The sequence below is a fragment of the Carcharodon carcharias genome, chromosome 16 (assembly GCF_017639515.1).
Source record: "Carcharodon carcharias isolate sCarCar2 chromosome 16, sCarCar2.pri, whole genome shotgun sequence".
NCBI classification, from domain to species: Eukaryota; Metazoa; Chordata; class Chondrichthyes; order Lamniformes; family Lamnidae; genus Carcharodon; species Carcharodon carcharias.
The window spans coordinates 89,220,091-89,247,120 of NC_054482.1; the positions used below are offsets into that span (position 1 = coordinate 89,220,091).

Genomic DNA, 27,030 nt, shown 5'->3' on the forward strand with positions numbered 1-27,030 from the left:
AGAAAATATTCTGCAATGTGTTCAATTAACTCCTGAAAGTAGAACTGTCAATCATCCATTATCACCAACAAAATGACATGGACTATTGCATAAAATGCTGCTGATAAGATTCTGGCCCATAACTTCCGTGGAGTGGCAATCAGAGTCGGATTGCCACTCCGCTCCTAGTTTTTTTTACCTTGAAATCCAGCCGCTCTTTTCTCGCCCGACCTTCCAACTCAGGCCGGGTAAGAACAACGTAGTGCAGTGGGTATCTGAGGCCTTGTGTCGAGGACAGGAAAGTCGGAGAAAAGTAAGCCAACACACCACCATCCCACCACCCACTTTTTTACAGCACTAGCTGCCATAAAGCAGGTCAGTTTAAGGGTCCAGCAACTTGGAGAAGCTAGGGAAAAGGTAAGTTTGTAAGGCAAGTGGTTAGGATTGGGTGGTCGGAGGAGGGAGCGGTGTGTGTGTGTGTGGGGATGCTGGTTGGGTGGTCAAGCGGGGTCAGGAAGTTTATGATTTATAGATGGTTTCCATTGCAGGGCAATTGCCCAGCAGAATTTTGAACTTCCCGGGCAACTATCATGCAATCCTTACTTGGGGGCTTCCCCAGCACATCTTTGGGGCATTCCCCCAAGTCATGACGCCCGGAGCTCAGAAGTTATGGATTATCTCTCCTCTGGGGCTTTGTCTTTTTATCATGTGTTAATGATTGAGATGAAGGAATAGAGGATTGTAAATCCAATTTAAAGGGAAACTGGTAGCTATTAGTATGGTGGCAAATTCATCTTGTGATGGCACAGAGAGAAGTGGGTTAGCAGGAGGTCAGGTGTTCACAGAAGGCCAGCCCCACAATTTGCAGATGCCGCAACGGTGGTGCTCTTGGAGATGCTGGCATCACAGATGAGTGCCCTGTTCCTGGATGGCAGCAGGAGAAAGCCAGCCAGCAAGACCAAGGAGGCAAGGCTGGATGTGGCTAATGAAATCAGTAACCAAAACAGTGCCAAAAGGAAATCAATGACTTCAATGCAACCACACACCCAGATGACAGACCCATAGTCACAAGCAGACCCACGAGCAGCGTGGCCTGAGGCAGCATAGTATTCCTGAAAGTTTGCCCATGAGTACAACCCAAACACCTAGCAGTTGCAGTGGAATCAACATTAAAGACAGTAATGTGTTTATTCAGCTGGAAGTGGTGAAGGAGGCCACTATGGTCTTAACTCACTCATTCTTGACCTCCCAGGAGAAAAAAAGCACAGAGCCAGAGAAAGGGCTCATTCAGGTGGTGGATTGTCCCATTTCACATTTTTAGCATTCACAGAGGAGACAGCCCTTGACATGGCCAGGATGGCCACGCATCTGACAGTGGATGATGGTGAGATGGGAATCTATCCAAGGGTGAAATGCTCTGGGTGATGGATATGGAACTCCCTTCTCTTTGGTTTTCTCCATGCCAAAGCATAAGTTCTAGTAACCTGCTTCATCTCTGCAGAAACAGCTGCTGACAGAAGCAAGGCTTCCTAGCTGGTTTCTTCTGTTTTCCATGAGGGCACTTGTGGAGGGAGAGCCATCTCATATCAAAGTGACATAATCGATGTTCACAGTGGAGGAAGAATCAGCAGGGCCAACACCGGCACATCAGTCAAGCACACCCGCCATCAACCACAGAGACCCTTCCCCTTGGTGGGGCCTCATTCATGTTTAGAACGAGTGGCACATGATGAGCAGCACTTCACATGTGAGTGGGAAGTGAGGGAGCCAGAGGCAGCTGTGGGCAGTACCCTTCAGAGAATGGATGACAGACATTGATGATCAGCTGGGCAGAAAAGCATGGAGTGGATGCCAGTTGCACCCCGGCTGGTGGTTCCCTCTGATGATCAAGCACCTCATGAAACGGCTGAAGCAGAGTTGATGTTGATGAGGTCACCCTCACAGGTCACTGTCATAATCATCTGCCACCTTGACTCCACTGAATGAGGCATCATTTATTCTCCAAGGCCCTGTGACAGAGACCGCTTCTGTACTGATGCTGGTGGAGCAATCTGTGAAAGTGCTCCCATAGGTGACTCCAAGATAAGGGTGACCACCATGGGCATCCCAGATGGATGCAGACAGAAGCAAGAAGGCTGTTTCTCCTTCAGCCCGAGACAGGAAGAACATCGTTGCATCCGTAGATGCACTTAGAGGTTCAGTGAGGTGACATTTGTTATGGTGATGTAATGTGATAAGGTCGCAGTATAATGAGGAAGTTTTTAATTGACCCCAGACTTGCATTTCAAATCTTTGATGACATTAAGGCAACAAAAGGAAAATGTGGAGAAGGGTTGCAAACGTGTATGTTCAGGTCTGATGTGTGGCCACTGGACACTTTTCTTTCACTCAATGTCTGCAGCTAGGCAAGTAATCTGCATTGTTTTCATCCTGGATGTGATCTCTCAACCAGAAGGTGGTGCATCTCAAGATCCAGATTACTTCCAGAATTAAGGGCACTCAGAGATCAGCTTAAGCTTCCCTATCAACCCGATCAGGCCTTTGACTCCACAGCCAGACTTGTAGAGCACCTTGCTACACATGGGCACTCTCCTCCACTACATTCTTCTCCTCGGAGGAGGAAGTGTGCTCCTCCTGTGACTCTTCCTCTTCGAAGTCCACACCTCTCTGGTCAGTCATATTATGGAAAGTGCAGCACATCACCAAAGTCAAGACATCCCAAGGGTGTGCATTGGAGGGCACCACTGGACACTGGAAGCACATCTTCAGCATCCTGATGGGCCTGCTAGATGGTGATCCTTGTGATGAGATTGCATCTGTTGTAGCATCTCTGTGCTGCCTTTGCAGAGTTGTACACAGGTGTGAGTAACAATCTCCTCAATAGATACCCCTCATCACCAAACAGCCATCCACAAAGTTTCTGATGGCCCATGAAAAGCTCTGATACCTGTAATTGGATTAGGATGAAGGAGTCATTGCAACTGCCAATATACCATGCACATACCTGCAGGAAGCTCTTGCTGTGGCTGCAGACCAGTTGTCCAGTAATGGAGTGGAATTCCTTCATCTTGGGGAACCTTCCTGGCTGCTCAGTCAGTACATTGAAGGCCCCATGCACTTGAGGGAATCCAGCAATGGAGGCAAATCACACTTCTCTCTGCCTGTGTGGCCTCATCAGTGTGGAACTCAATGTAATTTGCTATCCTGGTGAACAACACATCCATGAACTACCTTATGCAATAATGGGCAGCCACTTGAGAAATGCCAACTGCTGACGACCCTTGAGGATCAAGCCAGATGCAAAGAAGTTCAACACCACTATGACTTAATGGCTGCTGGTAAGGTGTGCCCACAAGAGCTGTGAGGCCTGCACTGATTCTCAATGAGGGCACACAAGTCAGAATCAGCTGCTTAGATAGGCTCGGCAACCTGAAGCACTGATATTTCTAGAAAGCTAATTCTGCAGTGCTATATTTCATGGCAAGGACGGAGTATCTAATCCCCATTTCCAGGTATAGCCTTGCAAAGTCAGCTTCTCTGTCATACCTGTCTGAATCCCCTAGCCATGCTCCCTGTAACATCACTCACCCTCTACTACCCCAACGCTTACAGATTATGCTCCTGGGGAGCATTTCCAAAATTGCAGCATGCCGGATTGAAGTCAGGAAGCCGTCTTGACATGTGGCAGCAGGAAATTCCAGGACCACTCGTCTTCATCCCACATCCGCTGGCCCACGATATTTGCCCAATATTCACCCATATTTAAGACATAATTATTTGAAAATTGGAACAATGTTTTCATTTCTCTCCCTCCTTCCCCCAGGCAAAATTAAATTGAACCCATGGATATTTGGTACTTAGCCCCAGTCTTCCCAGTTTGGACTCCATTTTGACACATTAAAAATTGGCGTGACCTGAGTGACAGCCAGGAGGGATTTTTGGGTGGGGGGGGGGGGGTGGAAATGGGGAGTTGTGAGAGGCAACTGCTATATTTATAAGTCAAGATATCATTACATGCATTCTTTAAAGGGACGATGCATGAACAATGGAATAGCATTACCACCTTGATATGGATAACAAAATAATGGGAGCATTTCTCAATAAGATCCTTTCAGTCAACGTGATACTTCCAGAAAACTGATTTGTAGGAAAAAATATTTATCAAATTGAAAAATCAGGGTGGGTTAGAAAGGAAAGACATGAGAGGGAGAAACTGGGGGCCAAACTCATCTGAACGGACAGTAATTTGGGAAAGTTTAGGTGCAACCCCTCCAGCAGCTCTGGGAGATCACACTTTGACATCAGGGACAGATCGGCAGGAGTCATGAATGTGTCCGAGTTCCAGTCTGCAAACTTGAACTCAGGCAGGGTGAGAGTTAGTAACTAGAAATTTTTAAAAGAAATTTAGAGGAAAGATGAATCAAACTGTGAAATTAGCACTTTAACAGTATGCTCATCCAGGTGCGACCCATGGTTTGGGAACCGCTGACTTACCTGTGTGTTCCGTATTTTGTTAAAGACAGCAAAACTTTTGAGGTATTTCACAACACACTGAATGCGGTCAAGAACCATGTGGCAGATATTAACCCTGCTCAAACAGCAAGAACAAGACGGGCAGATTGTTACAATATGGTCAGGTGCTTAATACACTGTTCCTGGTCAGTTTGCGAATGTCATCATTTTAACAGCCAGGTTTCTGGCAGTGTTTGGGCTGCTCACCACAAGTAGGGTGTCTTATCAATATTTAAATTTTGGGATCGCATGCTGTCACTGGGACCCTAATGTGATCTTAGCTGTCCATCACTACAGTAACACCTAGTTATGGAACTGTCAGTGAAACCTGGTGATCGTTAAGATCATGGCCAAAAAAGGACAAAGTAGAACATATTTTAATGAAAAGAAATACAAGTTTCCTTGTGAGTTGGGGGAATAGGAACACTCCTCCGTGTCCCACAAGGGAACTTTCAGACTTCCCTGTTCCTTTTCCAACTACCATCCCCTCTGGCAGCTTCTGTGCAAACTATGTTAATCTGATAGAGACCATTCCCTTGAGTCACCGACAGTGGCTGCTTCCACTCGCTCCTACCCACCGGCCTCATCATTCCTGCGGCGTCTGGGCAGAAGTCATCCTTGCATCACTGAAATGAAGCCTTGAAGTAAAATATCCTAGGCTGTATTTGGAAGGATAGAAATGCATCTTGCGGAAAGATTTTGTGCATGCATTTGTGTCCGTATGTGCGGACAAGGAAAGGGAATGGATAGCAACCTGCCTCAGCCCCTGCACTTCTGCCCAAAGTTAAAATCAGACCTCAGAGCTGAGTATGAGGGGAATAAATAATGGCCGGCCTTTAAGGATAGGGCTAGAATACATAAAAGTTATACTATTCACCTGCAACACTCAGTAAATGAAGTAGTATTATTTTGGCTCCATCAAGCTGGTTGAATTGCAGGGCTGCCACCCACCACTCAAATAAACAATGCTGCCAAACCCAACTCTGATGTATTATGTAGAAGAACAGTTGGTGGGTGTTTTAAGAAAGCAAACAGTCTCAAGTTAAGAAAGCAATCACAATTCATTGAATTTTTGTCATAAACCAAAAAATACATTTTAGACACATGCACTTACTCATTTTACAAATGTTAAAACACAGAAGTCCTTAGGAACAGGCAGTTAGGACAAAAACCTTGTCACTTTTTGACAAATCAACTCTTATCTACCCACAATTCACTGTATTCCTCAACTCCATCCATTTCCTAAAATGAAATTCTGATCTGTTTATCTGTTAGAACATCTCATTTTCAACCTGTCCAACTGCCTTCACTTGTTGTCCTCGTATCAGAGTTTAGATTGTGAGGTGCACAATCCTGCTGGAATGTTGCCCGGCATGTATTACTCACACTGTCTGTCACAGAGGCATTCCTATTCAAATTCTTTAGTCAATTCCCCTTTTGGTCTTCAATCTTTCATTTCTCCCAACATGTTGGTCTCGCTTTCTCCCTGGCTTTATGGCTTCCTTCAGTTTCCTTTTTTAAAAAGACAACCCTCACTCCCTTTACAGTCCACCTGACCAAATATCTTTCATTTGGCCGCATCTAAAGACTTACAACATTTTTATTTCCTTCTTTCTCAGCGTTTCTATCTGTCGATCACAGTTTCCAGCTAACACCTATTCTTTCTACAAGATACATTTCTATCCTTCCAAATACAGGTTCTATCTTCTCTTCTTGTACAGTAGTCCAGTTCTTGTCTCCTATGTGATTTGTGACCTCTGAGCCAAATACAACGTATGCTGATTTGTTTGATCCACTCAGATTATTCTCATCTTGATTCCCTTGCCATATGGCATCATTTTTATTTTCTTGGATTTTACTTTGACCAATAATAGCTACCTGGCAGTTTCTACACCGGTTCCTGCCGATCCAAGTCTTTCTTTTTGTTTCTTCATGGGATATGGGCATCACTGGTCAGGCCAACATTTGTTGCCCATCCCTAATTGCTCTTGAACTGAGCGGTTTGCTATGACATTTCAGGGGGCAGTTAAGAGTAAACCACATTGCTGTGGGTCTGGTGTCACATGTAGGCCAGATTTCTGGGTCACCATCACTGTGTGACTAGCTTTCCATTCCAGATTTGTTACTGACTGAATTTTATTCCACTAGCTGCCACGGGGAGATTTAAACCCATGTCCCCAGAGCATTAACCTGGGTCTCTGGATTACTAGTCCGGTGACGTTACCACTTCTCCACCGTCTCCCACCATCTACTACACATTTCAATTGATACCTCTAAGCACAGACTCCACCTGTTCCCACTGCCCTGCTCCAACTGCCAAAATCACTCTGATATCAGATATTTCTTTGGACATTGACTCTCCTTACCTTTGGTGTGCAGAAAATCCAAGGCAGATGCAATGTCTTTCACAACAATACTTGCTTCTCTCTCATTAAAGTGCTTTCTTCTCTGGATGTGGGTCAAGATGGAACCTAGAAAGCAGAACTTGTTTTTAAATGCTTGCATTACATGAATGGGATTCTTCAAAGAGCAATACAGGGTACAGCCAGGATTTTTAATTTCATGTGCAGCTCTAACCCAAACATCAGAACAGTTGGATTAGAGTAAAGAAATGGTTTGTGCCTGCATTCCCCTCAGGGCAAACTACTGATCTCAACTATGCTCACATAAAATGCTGCAAGTGCTTGTAAATTGGAAAATAAATATATTTTCATTAGAAGAGTCTTATTCCACTCAAAACATTAACTGTTTCTTTCTCCACAGATGCTGCCAGACTGATGAGTATTTCCAGCACTTTCTGTTTTTATATCACTTTTTTTTTCAAAAGTTAGACTAGAGTCAAAATTCTCAAAGGGATGTTAAATTTTAAATCACTGGAAAGTTTGTGACCAATACTCAAACCGGGCCATGCAGCAGGCCCAAACACAGTATAAGGAGATGGCAGCCAGCTTTGTAGCACAAAAATCGATGCAGCTTCCATTGCAGCCCCAAATAAATATTTCAGTATTTATTCAGTTGCTGACCAGGGAGTTGAACAGCTTCACAATAAAGATTTTCTGATGTTTCTATTTTTAAGAGCATAAGAACAGGAGAAGGCCATTTAACTGGCAGCAGAACCATAAAACATGGCGGACAGAAATCAACACAGGAAACACCGGCAGTGGCAAAGCAGCAAATCACAATGGGAGAGGGGCAATAGTGAGAGGCGGGGTTATATCACAAAGTGACATCATAGGACAAGGCGTCAAGAGGTACATGTACACTTTAGTGTAAGCTTTTAATTCTTCTATTTAATTAAATAAATTAACTATAAAGTAAGACAGAATCAATTAACGAGCATAAACCTAAAGACAATTTGTTAATTTATCATACAATTAGTGTTTAGCTAATTACTCAAGTCTAGGGATAAAGTTAAAATTAAATAGGGAGGGCTAAGAACACTAAGGGGTTCTGAATTTTTCAGTAAATTAAAATTTGAGGTACATGGGTAATAAGAGTTAAGTAAAACATTTAAGTTAATTCCCTATAAAATAAAGTGATATCAGTGTCAAGTCTTACGTTTATTTCTGTTAATTCAGTTAATAGTTTAATTAATAGAATTTTGGCAGGGCATCTCAGTCCTGTGGAATGCACATCCTGTTCCAAGTGTGCATTCCAGGATGCTTCCTTGTGGCTTGGACAACCACATGTGCAGGGAGTGTTGTCAGGAGGAGCTTGAACTCTGGATTTTGGAGCTCGAGTGGAAGCTGGTGGTTTATCCAAGAGGTTGAGAGTTTCATGAATAGCACATTCCTGGATGTGGTCAACCCGCAGCTTTAGGATGTGCAGGCAAAGAGCGAATGAGTGACCTCAAGGAAGAGCAGGCAATTAGTGCAGGTGTCCTGAGTGTATCTTGCTGTCCAACCAGTATTCAGTTCTGAACTTCCCTGGATCCTCTGGGGAGTGCAGCTGAGCCAAGTCCATGGCCCCATTTCAGGCTCAATTGTACAGGAGGGCTGCAGCAAGATTGGGAAAGCAATAGTGACAGAGGATTACATAGTTAGGGAACAGACAGGTGTTTCTGCTGCTCCAGATGCGAATACAAGATGGTACGTCGCTTCCTTGGTGCCCAGACCAAGGATGTCACTGAGTAACTGCAGAGCACTCTGAAGCAGGAGGATGAACAGTCAGTGGTAGTGGTCCATATCGGTACCAACGACATAGGTAGAAAGAGAGGTGAAATCCTGCAAGCAGATTTTAAAGATCTAGCAAAATAACTAAGATGCTGAACCTCAAATGTACTAATTCCCATGTTCCTCCTGGTGCCGTGCACTAGTGTGTATAGAACAGGAGGATAGAACAGACGATAGTCAGTTTTAAAGAGGATACAGAATGGCTTGTGGAATAGTCAGACGTGTAGCAGATGATATTTAGTGCAGAGAAATGTGAAATGATACATTATGGGAGGAAGAATGAGGAAAGGCAATATAAAATAAAGGATACCATTAGGGGGCAGCAGAGAGACCTGGGAGTTTGTGCGCACAGATCATTGAAGGTGGCAGGTTGAGAAAACGGTTAATAGGCCTACACAATTTTAGGCTTTATAAACAGAGGCATAGAGTACAAAAGCAAGGAAGTTATGGCAAACGTTTATAAAGCATTGGTTTGGCCTCACTTGGAGTATTGTGCCCAATTCTGGCACAACACCTTAGAAAGTACTTGAAGCCATTAGAGATGATGTTTAGAAGGTTTCCGAGAATGGTTCCTGGGATAGATTGAAGCAGCTGGAACTGTTCTTCTTAGAGAAGGCTGAGAGGAGATGAGATACAAGTGTTCAAAATCATGAAGGGTCTGGCCAGAGTAGATAAAGAAACCCTGTACTCATTGGCAGAAGGTTCAAGAACCAGAGGACACCAATTTAAGATGATTGAACCAAAGGTGACATGAGAAAAAACAGTTTTGTGCAGTGAGTGGTTAGGATTTGGAATGCATTGTCTGAACATGTGATGGTGGCAGATTCAATCATGGCTTTCAAAAGGGAACTGGATAATTATCTGAAGAGAAAAAAATTGCAGGGCTATGCAGAAAAAGGCAGGAGACAGTATTAACTGAGTTGTCCTTGCAGAAAGCCGGCATGGACACAGCGGGCTGAATAGCATCCTTCAGTACTGTAACCATTCTATGATTTTAGCACATTCCGCTATTCAACGAAATCAAAACGGATCTTCGACCTGACTCCACATACCCACCTTTGCACCATATCCTTAATATCTTTGGTTAACAAGAATATATCAATCTCAAATTTAAAGTTAACGATTGATCAAACATTAATTTCCATTTACAGACTTCTACCACCTTCTGTGCGTAGAAGTGGTTCCTAATTTCACTCCTGAAATATCTAGCTCTAATTTTGAAGACTATGTCCTGTGGTCCTAGACTCCCCAACATGTGGAAATAGTTTCTCTCCATCAACCCTATCTGTTCTCCTTAATATCATGAAAGCTTTGATCAAATCACCCTCTTACTTTCTAAATTCCAGTGAATACAACACTAGTTTGTGTAATCTCTCCTCACAATTTAACCCTTGGAGTCCAGGTAAATTTACATTGAACTCTCTTCAAGTCCAATATATTCTAAAATATGGTGCTCAGCGCTGCTCACAGCACTCCAGGTGTGGTCTAACGGGCTTTGTATAGCTGAAGCATGACTTCTACTCCTTTGTATTCAAGTTCTCTAGATCTAAAGGTTGGTAATCTGTTAGCCTTTTTGATTATTTTCTGAGTTCATAACATTTTAATGATTATGTACTTGGACCCCCAAGTCTCTTTGCACCTGTTTCTAGCTCTTCACCATTTAGAATGTGCCCTGTTCACTCCCTCACATTTGCCTACACTGAAATCCAATTTCCACAATTTTGCCTTTTCACTTAATCCATCAATGTCGCTTTACAATTTTAAGTTTCCATCTGTGCTGCTTAGAGCGCTATCTTTGTGTCACAGGCAAATTTGGATTTATGGCTTTCTATGCATCATCCAAGTCAACAAATATGGAAAATAGCTGAGGCCTCAACACAGATCCTACCAAGACACCACCAGTCACATCCTGCTGTGATCTCAAAATTATAAAAACCTTGATCCTGAAATAATCTCAATTAAAGTAAAACCTTGGCAAAGCAGCCAGGAATTTTAGCAGAATTTGGCTGCTTTTGTTAGACAGGAACTTTATTTAACTGCGTAAAGTGTTTAGCGTGGAATTGTCATTTAAAACATCAATCTACACTTTGCCTCACCAGATTACACTATATACACTATATGTCCAGTATAATTTTCTTCTTCAGTATGATTAATCTTTAACCGTAAGAAATACAAGTGACATGAGTCCTCACTGTGCTGCTAATGTGTTGGGTAATAGAAATTGTATACAACTTTATTATTTGTTGACAAGGGAAACAAAACAATGGTACTGGGATTATATGATATAGTTCTCAAATATGGAAATGGTCTATTGTTCCTAAACAATTAAAACAAGGAGAAAATGCAGCACAGTAATAAAATTTGTATTTTAACGCAGAAAGGATAAATGCAGCCTCTTCTTCCAGCCACTAAGGTAATTAATTTACAACAGGATTAGTCACAAATAATACAAGATTCAGGTAAACAATTTCTGGAGGTGGTACCCATCAACTGCTTCTGGTTGTCCCAATTGTTCTTTTTCAACAATGACTCAATCATTGGGCATGGCATCAAATCTTTTACTACATTTTGCTTGTTGAACTGGTAATGTGTGTCCAATGTCTAATGATAACCTCATTTAGTCTGTGACATTAGCATATAGATGATGTTTTCCAATCATATATTCTAATACCACAATAGCTACATGATGTACACAGGGACAGATTGTAACTGCCACTGCAAGATATCACTTGAGGCTGTAAGAAATTATAATAATTACAAAACCTACGGCTCAGATAAGGGACCAATGAATCTGTTATGCACAGTGTAACAAAGCACTATCCATTAAGCACTATTCTACTTGAGGACTTGAATGATGTCATAAACCATGATAGCAAAGCTGAGCAGTTAATCATCTAAAGCCTGAAATTATACAGAAATAAGCTGGTGATCTCATTATTTCCCATATGTATGGTTTAGATTTTATGTGATTAAGTATTGCATTTGGTTAACTTTTGAACAGGGAGCTTATCTGCACATTCAACATCAAGCAAAAATATTCATAATTCATAATGTTATTATCACTACTTACACTTTAGTTACCGAAACTCTCAAAGCGGGAGACAGAAACTTACAAGAGCAAAATTACACAGATTCCCAAAAGCAGTGTTGCACATCCATGAAAACAAACGTGTTGAGGTTTTTTACCAAGTATTTAAATGGGCCATTTGGCGCAACAGGTCCTTGCCAGTGCTTTTGCTTCACATAAGCTTCTTCAAATCACCCCATCAACATAACTTTCTATTCCTTTCTCCCTCGTGTGCTTATCTAGTTTCCGTTAAACACATCTATGCTGGATGCTTCAACTGCACCTTTTGATAGAGTTCCAAATTCTAACCATTCCCTGGGTAAAGTAGTTTATCCTAAATTCTCTACTGGATTTATGAGTGACTATCTTAAATTAATGGCCCCTAATTCCGGTCTTGCCCACCTATCGAAATATCTTCTCTACTTCTACCCCATCAAACCCTTCCATAATCTTAATGACTTCTATCAGGTCACCCCTCAGTCTTCTCCTTTCTACAGAAATGAAATTGTTCAAACATTTAAATATGTTTCCCCTAATTCTTGTACCATCAGCAAATGAGAACAACGTTTCTTCATCTACCTTATCTAAACCTGTCATAATCTTTTACACCTCTATCAAATCTCTCCTCAATCTCCTTTGCTCCAAGGAGAACAACCCCAGCTTCTCTAACCTGCTTTTTTGTGAACAGGATATACATGGGCAATTTTCGACTTTGTTGGGTGGATGCCAGTGTAGTAATTCTACTGGAATAGCTTGGCTAGGAGTCTGGCTAGTTCTGAAGCACATATCTTCAGTATCACTGCCGAGGTGTTGTTTCGGCCCTTTGCCTTTGCTGTATCCATCACATTCAGATGTTTTCTGATATCACATGGAATCAGGCCAAATCAAATTGGCTGAAGACTGGCATCTGTGTTGATGTGGACCTCAGGAGCAGGCAGAGATGGATTATCCACTTGGCATTTCTGGCTGAGGTGGATGCAATCATTTCAGCCTTTTCTTTTGTACTTATATTCTGGGCCCCAGCATCATTTAGGAAGGGGATGGTCATAGTGTCTCCTCCCATTAGTTGTTTAATTATCCACCATTATTCACAATTGGATGTGGTAGGACAGCAGAGCTTTGATCCAATCCACTGGTTATGGGTCTCTTAGCTCTGTGTATAGCAGGCTGCATCATGTACTTCTGTATTGTAGCTTCTCCTGGTTGCACCTCATTTTTAGATGTGCCTGGGGCTGTTCCAGGCATGTTTTTCTGCACTCTCATTAAGCCAGGGTTGATCCCCTGGATTTTCGGTAATGGTAAAGGAAGTAGCATGGTAGGCCCTGAGGTTACACAATGCCGTGATATATGATACTGCTCATGGCCCACAGCGCCTCATGAATGCTTAGTTTTGAGCTGCTACATATGTTCTGAATCTATTCCATTTAGTACAATAGGAGAGCTACATGTAATAATGGAGGGTCTCTCCTACCAATACTGTCATGGACAGAAGCATCTGCAATAGGTTGACTGGTGTGGATGAGGTCAAATAGGTTTTTCTCTCTTGTTGGTTCTCTCACCACCTGCAATAGGCTCAGTCTTGCATATATGTCCTCAGGACTTGCCCAACCTGGTCAGTAGTGATGCTACCAAGCCACTGATTGATAGACACTGAAGTGTCTCAGCCAGAGTACATGCTGTACCCTTGCCACTCTCAGTACTAATAAGTGGTACTCAACAAGTTGCATACTGATTCATCGTTTGAAGGAGGGCGATAGGTCATCAAGAGGTTTCCTTGCCCCAATTTGACCTGATGTCATAAGGCTTCATGGGGTCCAGAATCAATGTTAAAGAATCCCAGGGACAATCTTTCCATCCGCCACCCCCCTAGCTCACCCCACAAAATGTATACCATTGTGCCGCCAACTCTGTTGGACTATAACACACCCAGGGACAGTGATGGAGGAGTCTGGAACATTACCTGAAAGGAATGATTCTGTGGGCATGACTATGTCAGGCTATTGCTTAACTATCTGTGGGGCAGCTCTCCCAATTTTGGTACAGGTCCCCAATGTTAGGGAGGAGAGCTCTGCAGGGTTGACTGGGCTGGTTGTGCCTTTATGTGGATGATCCCTGGGGTGATGCCGGTTGGTCCGTCCAGTTTTATTCATATTGTTTTTCCTGTGGTTTGAAGCAACTGAGTGGCTAGTGAGGTCATTTCAGAGGGTAGTTAAAAGTCAACTACCTTAGCTGTGGATCTAAGGTCACATAGGCCAGGCTGGATAAAGCCAGCAGATTTCCTTTCCGAAAGGACATTAGTGAACCAGATGGGTTTTCACAAAGACCTGGTAGCTCCACGGGCACTATTATTGAGGCCAGCTCTTTATTCCAGATTTATTCCATTAGCCAAATTTAAATTTCCCACCTTCTATTGTAAGATTTGGGCACTCATCTTCAGATCATTAGTCCTGACCTCTAGAATACTAGTGACATAACCTATATGTAAACATGCCTTGTCTACAAGATTAAGTGGAATAGAAAAAAAAAGTTAACTCAGATCATATTTCAACTAAAGCATGCAGCAGGATATGGAGATAAAAGGTGCCTGGTCAAAAATAAACCTTTGGATCTGATTTCAGTCATTAATTCTCCTAACAAAATGATAAATACTGCTTTTGGTGTTTCAGATAAGCTCGCGGACGCAAAATCTCTGGAATTATTCAACCATAAGAGGCAGTGAAGGACAGGGAGCAGAGGCCATACATCTTATGGAAGGACGAGTCTGAGGAGTCAAATGATCTCTTTTCAGCCCTACTCCCCATTTATTCATATCCTCCTCTTCCCCATCCAAGCATTAATCAGTAATGAAAACAAAACCAGCTGCTACGTTTCCAAAGCTCTTGTATCAAATATTAAGCATGGGAGGGTGGAAGGGTGGTCTGACCAAGGGGAAGGTAGAGGATGGAAGGAACGGTGGATGGATGAATTTAAGATTTTCATTTATTTAGCACTCTGAGGTAGTTCATTGTATGTGGAGAGTTTTGCAAAGTGCCATGCCTGCAATTCAGAAAATTCTGCATGTAGATAAAGTTTATGAAGCCCACTAAGGTGAAAGATGAGGTCATTGTAATGTTGATCAATGGAAGAGTATTGGTCAGAACACCAAGAAAACTTCCTGTTTGGCTTTAATTAGTGCACTGTGACATTCATTATCCATCTGAACAGGCAGATGGGATAAAGAGAGAATAATCTGCTCATTCCTTTTCTCCTCACCCCACCTCTAAATCTATGGGAAAAATTTTTCCCCCGTTTGGGGTCGGGGGGGAGGGTGGTGGTGCAGGAGTGGGCGCAGGCAGGCGCGCCTCCGATCAATGCCCCCGATTGGGAGAGTGTTGCCATTTTACGTGGGTGGGCCAATTAAGAGTGCTATGCTCTCCTTGTGCAGGCGGCGGGGGCGGGGGGATTCCCTCAGCCGGGAATGCGTGCGAAAGAGCATATTCATCTCCCTGAGTCTAAGTGCTGCCTCAGGGAGATCGGTGCCAAATGTAAAAATCGTAAAAGGTGCACAAACAAAATTTCCCTGACATGTCCCCTCATGTGACACTGTCACATGAGTTGGGACATGTCCATCACTTTAAATCAAACATGTATTAAATTTTTAAAAACCCTCATGGAACCTCATCCCGGCCGTGGATGAGGTTTTATACTTTTTTTGAAGACTGCCAGGGCTCCTGGCCGGCCCGCCAACCTTAAGGTTGATGTCAATTACTTTTAGAAATGGCCTCATAGGCCACTGACAGATCGGAGGACGCACAGCTGACTTGGCTGCGCCCCTGCCGACCTGAAAATTGAAATGACACAGACTGATGTCGGAAGTTCCACCCGACGTCATCCCATGTCATTTTACGTGTTGGCGAACGGGCCCACGCCCCCCACCAACCTAAAGACCCTGGCCTGTGTTTAACTTTCCTTCCAAAGGAGTTCACAAATGGAAGCTACTGGGTGTATGGGGAGGGAGAGAAATAAAGGCCACAAAGCCTCAACTTACCCTACTATGCAATAATGCATTAACTCAAACACTTCGTAGCCAAGCAAAAAGCAACATTTTGCCGCACACTATTTGTTGCAGAAGTAATAGATTTGACCTACCTCCACGCATTTTTTCAAACACAAGGTAAAATTGTGCTTCATCCTCAAAAAATTCAATCAGTTCTAAAATGTTCCTACAGAAAGAGATAAATAAATTCAAATCCCAGGAGCCCTTAGTAAAAACAATAAAACCAGGGAAAAAAAAGGCTTCCTGTCCCAATTGAATAGGAAACAAATGAAAACATTTGATCATATATTGATTTCCTTTCTTTACACAGTACATATTTCTCCAGTGAGTTTCTATGATAATATTTGAAAATATAACTGGCTTTTTCCCCACACGTTTCATTTTTGTGTCATCTGTATAAGAGTTTTGACAGTCTCAAAATAGCAGCTTATATTCATTTGTCTATTCCATTAGCTACAAATCTTTACCAATTTCAAACTCACCATAAATGCCTCTATTACAAAAGTTACAACACAGGTTTATCTAAAGTTGATTTTTCTGGGACTTGGATTAAAGCTTAGAAGCACAATTAGATTCCAACAACACTGATGTCCATTTACTGCTCACAAATTAGTAAACGCTGCAATCAGATGTGCAAACTGTCGGTTTTATGAAAACATTGGTCATTTTGAAGGGCCAGCCCACATTCACAAATAAAACCATGTGAGATCTTTCCTGTCTTCCCCTCCCCTCAATGGCATTGTGGGTACCTGCTCAAGTCCTGTTGCTGCTGCTGCTAACCCATGTGAACATGGCCACACATTTCTAGTAGGAATTAATACGATATTCATGTGCGTCTGGTTTGGCTCGATAAAATCTTGTGAATATTATAGATTCTGACTTTCAGAAATTTGGTATACTCCCTCTATGCCTTACTAAAGACAAATGTAAATAACATTTCATATTGAGTAAGGTAAAATGAAAAAATTAATTATATACCCTTTAAAATGTAGAGGACAGCAAGAATAGGATGGTGTGTGACATGATCAAACACTGAAAAATGTCATCACAGCAGCAAGGCAAGAAGTATAGTGTTACTGAAAACATGGAGGATAGCACCACAGAAGTTGCAGGGTTTAAGATCTTTGTGATTTCTCCTAAACTGCCATTTTGAAATGCAAATCTGCAAAATGGTGAGGGTTAGAAAATTACAGAAGCTGAATTTGAATCTGAATTTGGTACTGGGGAAGGGCTTATCTAGGTTCCTTCTGATCAACTCAAACTGCAACCAATCACAGTAATCTCCGCCTCTCAGCGCAGTTATGCATAATTGAACTTCTCTTCCTGTCCCAAAGAAACTTTATAAATTTTTCCTACAGCCACAATCCCACTGCAGCAATGACCCTGGGCAACGGTCATCTTGATTCCAGCTTAAACCCTCCCACTAATGTACCAGCTCTGGCCTTCACCCTGGTTAATGGTCTGGCCTGGTCCCATCAGGCCTGTTTCTTCCTACCTTGCAAATAAATAAACAGAGAGGGTGGTGAGGGACAGAGAATAGGAGAGCAACAAAATAAGTTAGCTAGAAAAGACTGAACCAGAAAAGGAAAGATAGAAATATCAATAATAAAATGGCATTGCTAATATTACTTAAGATTGTAGTAATGTTTGTCAGGTATAGTAGTGCAGCAGTTCCATAATATATCGCTGCTCTTTGCTCCCATATTTCAGGATTTGAAACTTACTGGTTTCCCTGACACTGATATAAAGTCTCAACTTCACGGAATACTCTACTTCGGCTCAGATCTGTTTTCTTCTGAATAACCTGCAGTGGGGAACACAAAGTGTTTTCAATTACTGTTCTGATCATGATAAAGTAAACAAAACAAAAATGTTCTTGTTCTGCACTTGATTTTGGAAGATCCAAGAGTCACAGTAATCACATATCGAGAGTTAATTAAAAGTCTTAGTGAATACGTTATTGCCCAGGCATCGACAGTATCAGGTCAGTATCTTATTTACCACAGTCTTTATTCAGAAAATCACACTAGCTAAACATAATACTGTTTTGCATTTTAAGTAGGCCTGTATTTTCTCTGCTTAACTGAAGAGGAACACAAGTCTCAGGATGAACCTGGGGAATAATGTATACTTAACTCAAGACAATTTTCCACAGTTTGACATAACCTACCTCCTTTATTATACTATAATAATATCAAACACCAGGGCAAAATTTTCCATTAATGAGACTAAGTGTGGTGGGCAGGCGGTTTCAGCAGCGCCCACCCTGCCGGGTGAAATGGTGGGAACTTGCGCCTGATTCCGCAAATGGAGGGTCATTAATGATGGAAAGGCACATATCGGTCCGAATCACCTGGCGGGTCGGGAGCTGATTCATCCACCTGGGCCAGTTGGTGGGTTTGAAGGTCTGGGCGCCATATTTAAAGGCCAGTCCAACACATAATCTCGTTCTCTCCAGCACACCAGAGATGTCTTTCAGCCTGAAAGAGGAGGTTGAGAGCCTCAAGGAGAAGGAAACACCCCACTTCACCCACCAGGATCTTGATCAGAGGGATACAGATGTCCAAGCAAGTGCTCTATCCCAGGGATGGCTACAGGAAGGGCAGCAGCCTCACCTCTCCAGCCTGTGAGGCCGCTGCGGAGCAGGTCAGCACGGCTGGAAGCTGCTCCCAAAATACCATCCAATGCAGGGTGAAGGTGAATGATCTCATCTGCTCCGCAAGGGCAAGTCATCCTTCAACTCCACATCCTTCAATGCAGAAGAAGGCCATTTGGCCCATCGAGTCTGCACTGGCTCTCTGAAAGAGCCTAGTCCCACTCCCCTGACTTATCCCCGTAACCTCATACATTCTCTCTTTTCAGGTAGCAATTCAATTCCCTTTTGAATATCCCGATCAAACCTGCCTCCACCAACCTTTCAGGAAGTTTGTTCCAGACTCCAGCCACCCTTTGCGTAAAAATTTTTTCCTCACATTACATTCACTCCTTTTGCCAAATATTTTGAATCTCTGTCCTCTAGTTTTTGATGCTCTCTTGAGTAGGAACAGCTTCTCACTACTTACCCTGTCCATACCCCTCAGGATCTTGAATCTATCAAGTCTCCTCTCAGCCTTCTTTTCTCCAAGGAAAACAGTACCAACCTCTCTAATCTACCCTCATAGCTATAGTTCTTCATCCTGGGAATCATTCTGGTGAATCTCCTCTGTACTCTCTCCAATGCCTTCACATCCTCAAGTATGGCTCCCAGAACTGGACGCAGTATTCCAGATGAGGCCTAACTAGTGTCTTATACAAGTTCAACATGACCTCATTACTCTTGCACTCAATGCCGCTATGAATAAAGCCTAAGATATGATAGATTTATTAACTGCCCGCTCAACATGCCCTGCCATCTTCAGTGACCAATGTATGTATATACTGAGTTCCCTCTGTTCCTGCACCTCCTTTAGAGGCTCTCCCTTTATTTTATACTGTCTCTCCATATCTTTCAGGACCATATCAGGACTGAGTGCGTGCAGTTGTTGGGTTCAAAATAGTATATTTTGAGCGAGAGGTGAGCAACAGAGGATAAAAGGAACGGATCAAGAGGCCTACCTGCAGTGAGACCAGCAGCGGAGTGACATCACGAGCTAAAACATGACGCGAGTGCAGGGAAAGCAGCTGAACGGTGAGTATTTCTAGTCTTTAAAGTAAAAGTAAGGACTTTAATTTGTGTTAAGGTCTCTCTTTTTCTTAAAAATAGTTTAAGTTGCGTAAAAAAAATTAATTAACAGTAAAATGAAAAAAGCGGGGAATTCTTAAAGAGTAAAGAGCAGGGATACTAGAGTAATTAATTAATAAATTAATTGAAATACAGTAGTGATCGCAGGATGGGTGATGTGTTGTTGCTGCAGCATGTGGAAGCTGCTGGACGCCAAAATGATCCAGAGTGAACACATCTGTAATAAGTGTTTGCAGCTCGAGGAACTTTGGATCCGAGGTGAGGAGCTGGAGGAGTCCAAGCTGCAGACATTGTACCACATCAGGAAGGGGAAAGTTATCTGGACACTTTGCTCCAGGAGGCGATCACACCCCTCATATTACATAATTCAAATTTGTTCTGTGATCAGGGAAGCAGGGTGTGACTGCAGGTGAGGCAGGTATAGGGACCCAGGGGGCAGCATTCAAGGAGCCTCGGCCCCTGTAACTGTCAAACAGTTAAGAGGTTCTTGAAAGCTGTTTGGACAAGAGCGGGGACTGCAAGGAGGATGAGTGAACTGACCACTGCACCATGGTACAGGGAAGCATTCAAGTGGGAGGAGGAAATGGGAAAATAGTAGTGGTAGGGAACAGTATAATTAGGGGGATAGACACTGTTCTCAGCAGCCATACGCGTGAGTCCCAAAGGCTGTGATGCCTGCTCCGTGCAAGGGTTAAGAACATCTCCTCAGGGCTGGAGAGGAACTTGGAGTGGGAGGGGAGGGATCCAGTTGTTGTCATACACATTGGTACCAATGACATTGATAAGACTAGAAAGGAGGTTCAGCTGAAAGAATTTGAACAATTAGGAGCTAAATTAAAAAGCAGAACCTCCAAGGTGATAACCTCAGGATTACTATCTGAGCCATGGGCAAACTGGCATAGGGTAAATAAAGTCAAGGAGTTAAATATGTGGCTCAAAGCTTGGTGTGGGAGGAATGGATTTCAGTTCATGTGGCACTGGGCCAGTACTGGGGTAGAAGGGAGCTGTTCCGGTGGGACAGGCTTCATTTGAACCGTACTAGGATCAGTATCCTGGCAAATCAAATAATGAGGGATGGGGGGGCGGCGGTGGTGGTGGTGGTGGGGGGTGGTGGTCTGGAGGGTGGATACATAGTTTTACATAGCAAAAGGATATGGCAGCATTGCAGGGCAGCTATTTAGGTAATGATACATAGAGTGTGACAGGAAGGGACAGAGAGTACAAACATTAAAAAAAGCAGCAAACAGGGTCAAAGGGGGAAAAATGATAAAAAGACAAAATTAAAGGTTCTTTACTTAAATGCACAAAGTAGTTGGAACAAGATAAATGAATTTACAGCACAAATAGAACTTAGTGGGTATTATCTTATAGCTATTATGGAGACATGGTTACAAGAAGATCAAAGCTGGGAACTAAACATTCAGGGGCATGTAACTTTTTGAAAGGACAAGGAGGGAGGAAAGGGCGGTGAGGTAGCTTTGTTAGTACAAGGTGGAATAAGTACGATAGCAAGAAATGATCTTGGATCAGAAGATGTAGAATCCATATGGCTATTGGTAAGAAATAAGAAGCGGAAGACGACACTAGTGGGGATAGTCTATAGGCCCCCTAACAGTACCTATACTGTAGGACAGAGAATAAATCAGGAGATAATGAGGGCATGTAAAAAAGGCAGTACATTAATAATGGGTCACTTTAATCTTCATGTAGATTGGGGAAATCAAATTGGCAGAGGTAGCCATGAGCAAGAATTCATAGGGTGTATTTGGGACAGTTTCCCAGAACAATATATTGTGGATCCAACCAGGGATCAGGCTATTTTGGATCTGGTAATGTGTAATGAGGCAGATTTAATAAATGATCCCCTAGGAAACAGCGACCATAACATGGTAGAATTTAGCATTCAGTTTGAGAGTAAGAAACTTGAAAACAACTATGCTAAACTTAAATAAGGGTAATTACAAAGGAATGAGGGAAGAGTTCGCTGGAGCTGACTGGGATAGAAGTTTAGCAGCAAAGATGGTTGATAAACAAATATAGACGTTTAAGAAAATAGTTCATGGCTCACAACAAAGATATATCCCAGTGAGGAAGAAGGATTCTAGGGACAGGATAAACAAACCACAGTTAACCAAGGAAGTTGAGGATAGTATCAAATTGAAAGAAAAAACATACAATGTGGCAAAGATTAGTGGTAAGCCAGAGGCTTGGGAAAGTTTTAAAAACCAACAGATGACGACCAAAAAAAAAGAGGGAAAAAATAAACTTTGAGGGTAACTAGCAAGTAATATAAAAATGGACAGCAAGAGCTTCTTTAAATATATAAAAACGAAGAGAGGCGCCAAAGTGAATGTAGGCCCCTTACAGAATGTAAAATAATAGTGGGGAACTAGGAAATGGCAGAGGAGTTGAATAAATTACTTTGCATCAGGCTTCACTGTAGAAGACACTAATAGCATTTCAAAAATACTAAATAATCACGGGGCAAAAGGGAGGGGGGAGGAGGAAATGAATACAATAACTAACACTCGAGAAAAGTACTAGGGAAACTAATGGGGCTAAAAGGTGATAAGTCCCCTGGACCTGATGAGTTGCATCCTGAGATATTAAAGGAAATAGCTACAGAGATAATGGATGCACTGGTAGTAATCTTCCAAGAATCCTTAGGTTCTGGAAAAGTCCCAGAGGATAGGAAAACTGCCAGTGTAACAACCTTATTCAAAAAGGGAAGGAGTCAAAAAAGAGTTAACTATAGGCCAGTTAGCTTAACATCCACCATTGGGAAATTGTTAGAGTTTATTAAAGGATGTAATAGTAGGGCATTTAGAAATGCATAACATAATCAAGCAGAGTCAGCATGGCTTCATGAAGGGGAAATCATGCCTGACAAATTTATTGGAATTTTTTGAGGAGGTAACAAGCAGGATAAATAAAGGAGAACCAGTAGATGTAATATATGTGGATTTTCAAAAGGCATTTGAAAAGGTACTGCATATAAGATTACGTAATAAGATAAGAGCCCATGGTGTTGGAGGTAGTATATTAGCATGGATAGAGGATTGGCTAACTAATAGAAGACAGGGAGTTGGGATAAAGGGGGCATTTTCAAGATGGCCACCTGTAACTAGTGGACTGCCACAGGGGTCAGTGCTGGGGCCACAATTATTCACACTATATATTAATGACTTGGATGAGGGAAGTGAATGCACTATCACCAAGTTTGCGGATGACACAAAAATAGATGGTGACAATGACACAAAGAGTCTACAGTGGGATATAGACAGGTTAAGTGGGCAGGCAAAAACTTGGCAGATGGAATATAATGTGGGAAAATGTGAGGTTATGCACTTTGGCAGGAAGAATGGAGGAGGTGACTTATTTAAATGGAGAAAGACTGCAGAAAGCTGTAGCACAGAAAGATTTGGTGGTCCTCGTGCATGAATAACAAAAAGCTAACATACAAGTTCAGCAGGTAATAGGGAAGGCAAATGGAATGATGGCCTTTATTTCAAAGGCAATGGGGTATAAAATAGGGAAGTCCTGCTAAAACTATACAAGGCACTACTGTGAACAGTTTTGGTCCCCTTATCTAAGAAAGATACACTGGCATTGGAGGCAGTCCAGAGAATGTTCACTAGGTTGATCCCAGGCATGGAAGGATTTTCTTTTGGAGGAAAGGTTGAATAGGTTGGAGTTTAGAAGAATGAGAGGCGACCTTATTGAAACATAAAAGATTCTTAGGGGGCTTGACAGGGTAGACGATGAGAGGTTGTTTCCCCTTGTGGGAGAGTCTAGGGCCAGAGGGCATAATCTCATGGTAAGGGGTCGCCCATTTAAGTCAGAGATGAGGAGGAATTTCTTCTCTCAGAAGGTAATAAATCTGTGGAATTATTTACTGTAGAGGACTGTGGAAGCTAGGTCGTTAAGTATGTTCAAGGCTGAGATAGATATACTTTAAACCAGTAAGGGAGTCAAGGGTTATGGGGAAAAGGCAGGAACGTGAAATTGAAAATTGTCAGCAGCCATGATCTCATTGAATTGCAGAGCAGACTTGATGGGCTGAATGGCCTACTTCTGCTCCTATGTCTTATGATCTTTCCTCCCAAAACAAAATCACCTCTCAGTTCTCTGCATTGAACTTCATGTGCCACTTGTCTGCCCAATCCACCAACATGTCTATATCCTTTTGAAGTTCAAGGCTATTCCCATCACAGTTGACAACATTTCCAATCTTCATATCATCCACAAATTTTGAAATCATGCCCTGCACACCACAGTCTGGGTCATTAATATATATCGGGAAGAGCAAGAGTCCCAACAGTGACCCGAGGAACTCCACTACAAGCCTTCCTCCAAACTGAAAAACAACGATTTAACACTACTCTCTGTTTCCTGTCACTCAGCCAATTTCTGATCCAAGTGCCTGCTTTCCCTTTTATTCCGTGACCTAGAATTTTGCTCACAAGTCTGTTGTGTGGCACTGTATCAAATGCCTTTTGAAAATCCATATACACCATATCAACAGCATTTCCTTTATCAACCTTCTCTGTTACCTCCTCAAAAAAACTCCAGCAAGTTAGTTAAACATGATTTTCCCTTAATGAATCCATGCTGGCTTTCCTTTATTAGCCTGCACTTGTCTAAGTGATTATTGATTTTATACCGTGCTATAGTTCTAATATCAAATTCTCATCATGGCATCATGCACTCAAATGGCTGCTCGCTTCAGAGATCTCATGCAACCAATAGCAGAGGATACATATCAACACTCATTCTCTCACCAAGACTTTCACATTGCCACCATCCCATCTAACATGTTGCTCACACTCCATCCTCTGGCACTTCTGGGGAGGGCTCACCACACACAGGGGACATGCATCTCACCCAACCTCTGCTCCATCCCTTCTCATCTCATGACTTTCTTTCTTCTTCATACAGGCCAAGCTGGTGCACAACAGGCATGAGAGCGCGCAGACCGGGGTGGGTGGGTGGGTGGGGGTGTGTGTGTGTGTGTGTGTGTGTGTGTGTGTGTGTGTGTGTGTGTGTGTGTGTGTGTGTGTGTGTGTGACATCATTGCCCTCAGTGAGTTTGAGGCTGCAGCCAAGCTGGCTAAGGAGGACAGGGATCGTTCCTGTTGGGAAGGGGAGATCAACCTCTACCACCAACCTAATACAGATCACAGTTCCATCTCTTCATCAAATCCTGTCAATCAAAGGGAGTCACGTGTAGTCTTATCTAGCTCATGCTCATTAACTGAAACTCTATTTTCTGGGCACCAGCAGATCGAGGCCCCCAAGCCAGTCCAGCATCAGTGTGAGCCCACAGACTACAGGAGGAAGTTCCAGAACCGTCATGGCGCTCACACACACCCTCCACAGCTTAGAGACATATGTCAGCGGGGCACAGCTGTGGATTGGGCTCTGGCTCACTTGCTGGGGAACATCTCACTGTCACGTCCCCACAGCAGTCAAAGGCAGGGATACCCCAGGTCTCTGACACTCAGAGGGCTGCTGGAGACCAGCTACCTGCTCAGTCCAAGTCAGATGATGAGCCTTTGGAAGCAGCCATCAACTCAATGCTCGTGATGCAACGTCAGAACATCACTCAACAGACTAGAGTGAACAATGGAGGAGTCCGTCCACGTTCAGTCTGATGTCATGGCTCTGACGTGCGAGCGCCTCGAGGTCACCATGGGAAGGCTGACGACCACCATGGAGACCTTAGTTCAGAAGCCAGATTTGCACTTGGCACTGCATTCTCTGGCCACAAACCCTGGCAGGAACCATCAAGATGTAGGCAACATGGAGGCGAGGCACCTTGACTTCCCTCCAGGTGCACCATCTCCTGCAGGAGTCAGGGTGGGGCCCTCGGGCACCCGCAGGGAGGATGAGCATCAGTTGGACACCGTCGGGGCCTCCTCTCAGGACACTCCAAGGGTGTGCAGTCGCTTACAGCCCCCTCTGCCTGTGACCCTCATCCACTCCAGCTTCTCAGTCCGACAAGGACACTTCTCCTGAGCATGTGATCGTTATCAGGCCGGGGCCCTCCAGGCCACAGGCCAGCAGAGGACATCCGTCAAGTTCATCACAGACATCGGGATGTAGCAGTCAGCAGGCTGCCTCCACCTCTGCTGCGGACGTCAGGGCTGCACCCAGGCGTAGTGGTGGAGTTAGGGCAGTTAAGAAAATTGATGTCACTTTTGGGTTACGGGTGTGCTAGACATGTAAATAAATTGCACTTATGTGAGTTCATTTGATGGTTATGTGAATGTTCTTGGCAAGTGAAGGCATTGTGATTTTGTACTTTGAAATCCTCTTAGTACGAGGTTTAGCATTCCTCCCACTTAGAGATAGTGGCCCACTGTGAGATTCACATTCCTGTAATGATGTCAACCTCAGTTGAACTAGTCTCCGCACCCTTGTGTGATGTCGGGGAGATGCATTTAAATCTTTATTGGAAGTGTCTGATGTACATATTTCTAACCTTTCTTCCTCAAGGAACACCATTTGAGTGAGGGCAGCTCATCAGCACTGATATTCAAGCGGCATTTGTGTCCCCTTAGTGGTGGTGGCAGAAGGAAAGACATGCTCAGGAGGAGGAGATCCCTAGGCATGTGCACATCTCAGTCATAGCAGTGTTTGCATCATTAGAAGGCAGCAAAGGCTTCATGTCTTCTCTCACATCGCTCTTGCTCCTAAGTGGACTCTCAGTTCCCAGAGTAAGCTCACTCACAGGGTTCCATCGACCAAAGCAAAGATCATGGCCTGGCGGTTCATGAGGCCAGAATGCACAAGTGTGAATGCAGAACTGCAAGTGGGTGGGCATCCCCTGAGATGAAAGAAAATGGCATTGAGGGCTGGGAGAGGTGTGCCCATATTTCCTTGCTTAACTTTATTCTTCCTGGAACCTGTCAGCAATTAATATCTCATAAGCATGTCTCCCACATCTTCCTTCCTCCACAGCATGATCGCACTCATACTGTCCCTCAGCAGCCTCCTGAGGTTCCTGGGCCTCTGGATCTTCATCCGCTGATGATATCTCATCCTCCTCCAGTTCATCCTCTGGCAGGGGTTTACCTCTTTGCATTGCCAAATTGTGAAGGGCGCAACACAGTGATAATGTGGGAAACTTTGTAAGGAGTGTATTGTAGTTAGCCACCTGAGTGGTCCAAGCACCTGAACCGCATCATCAGAAGCCATATGGTCTGCTCTATAAGGGAGCACACAGAGCTGTGAGCAGCATTGTACCTCTCCTCAGACAAACTCTGATGGCGACGCACCGGGGTCATCAGCCAACATTTCAGTGGGTACCCATTATCCCCAAGTAGCTATTCCTGCAGACGTAATGGCCCTTCCAAAATCTCAGGCACCTGGGAATGACTCCGTGTGTAGGAGTAATGGCAACTCCCAGGGTGCCGTGCACAAACATGTAGTATGTTCTTCCAGTGATCACACATCAGTTGTACATTGATGGAATGATAGCCCTTGCGATTTATAAACATTAGGGCCTGCTGCCATGGAGCCCGTAGTCTATTGCACCCCAC

General features: G+C 43.4%; 1 protein-coding gene across 6 annotated transcripts in view; it reads right to left on the bottom strand.

Annotated features, from left to right (window-relative positions):
* Window positions 1-27,030, bottom strand: part of LOC121289298 (MAP kinase-interacting serine/threonine-protein kinase 1-like) — a 103,909-nt gene that overhangs the window by 25,670 nt on the left and 51,209 nt on the right. For all 6 annotated transcript variants that reach the window (XM_041208602.1, XM_041208606.1, XM_041208608.1 and 3 more), the window contains 3 exons: window positions 17,491-17,570; window positions 15,859-15,932; window positions 6,858-6,962 (listed from right to left, as the gene is read on the bottom strand). In XM_041208602.1, coding sequence (XP_041064536.1) covers window positions 6,858-6,962; window positions 15,859-15,932; window positions 17,491-17,570 — 259 coding nt within the window. The remainder of the gene's footprint in view (window positions 1-6,857; window positions 6,963-15,858; window positions 15,933-17,490; window positions 17,571-27,030) is intronic.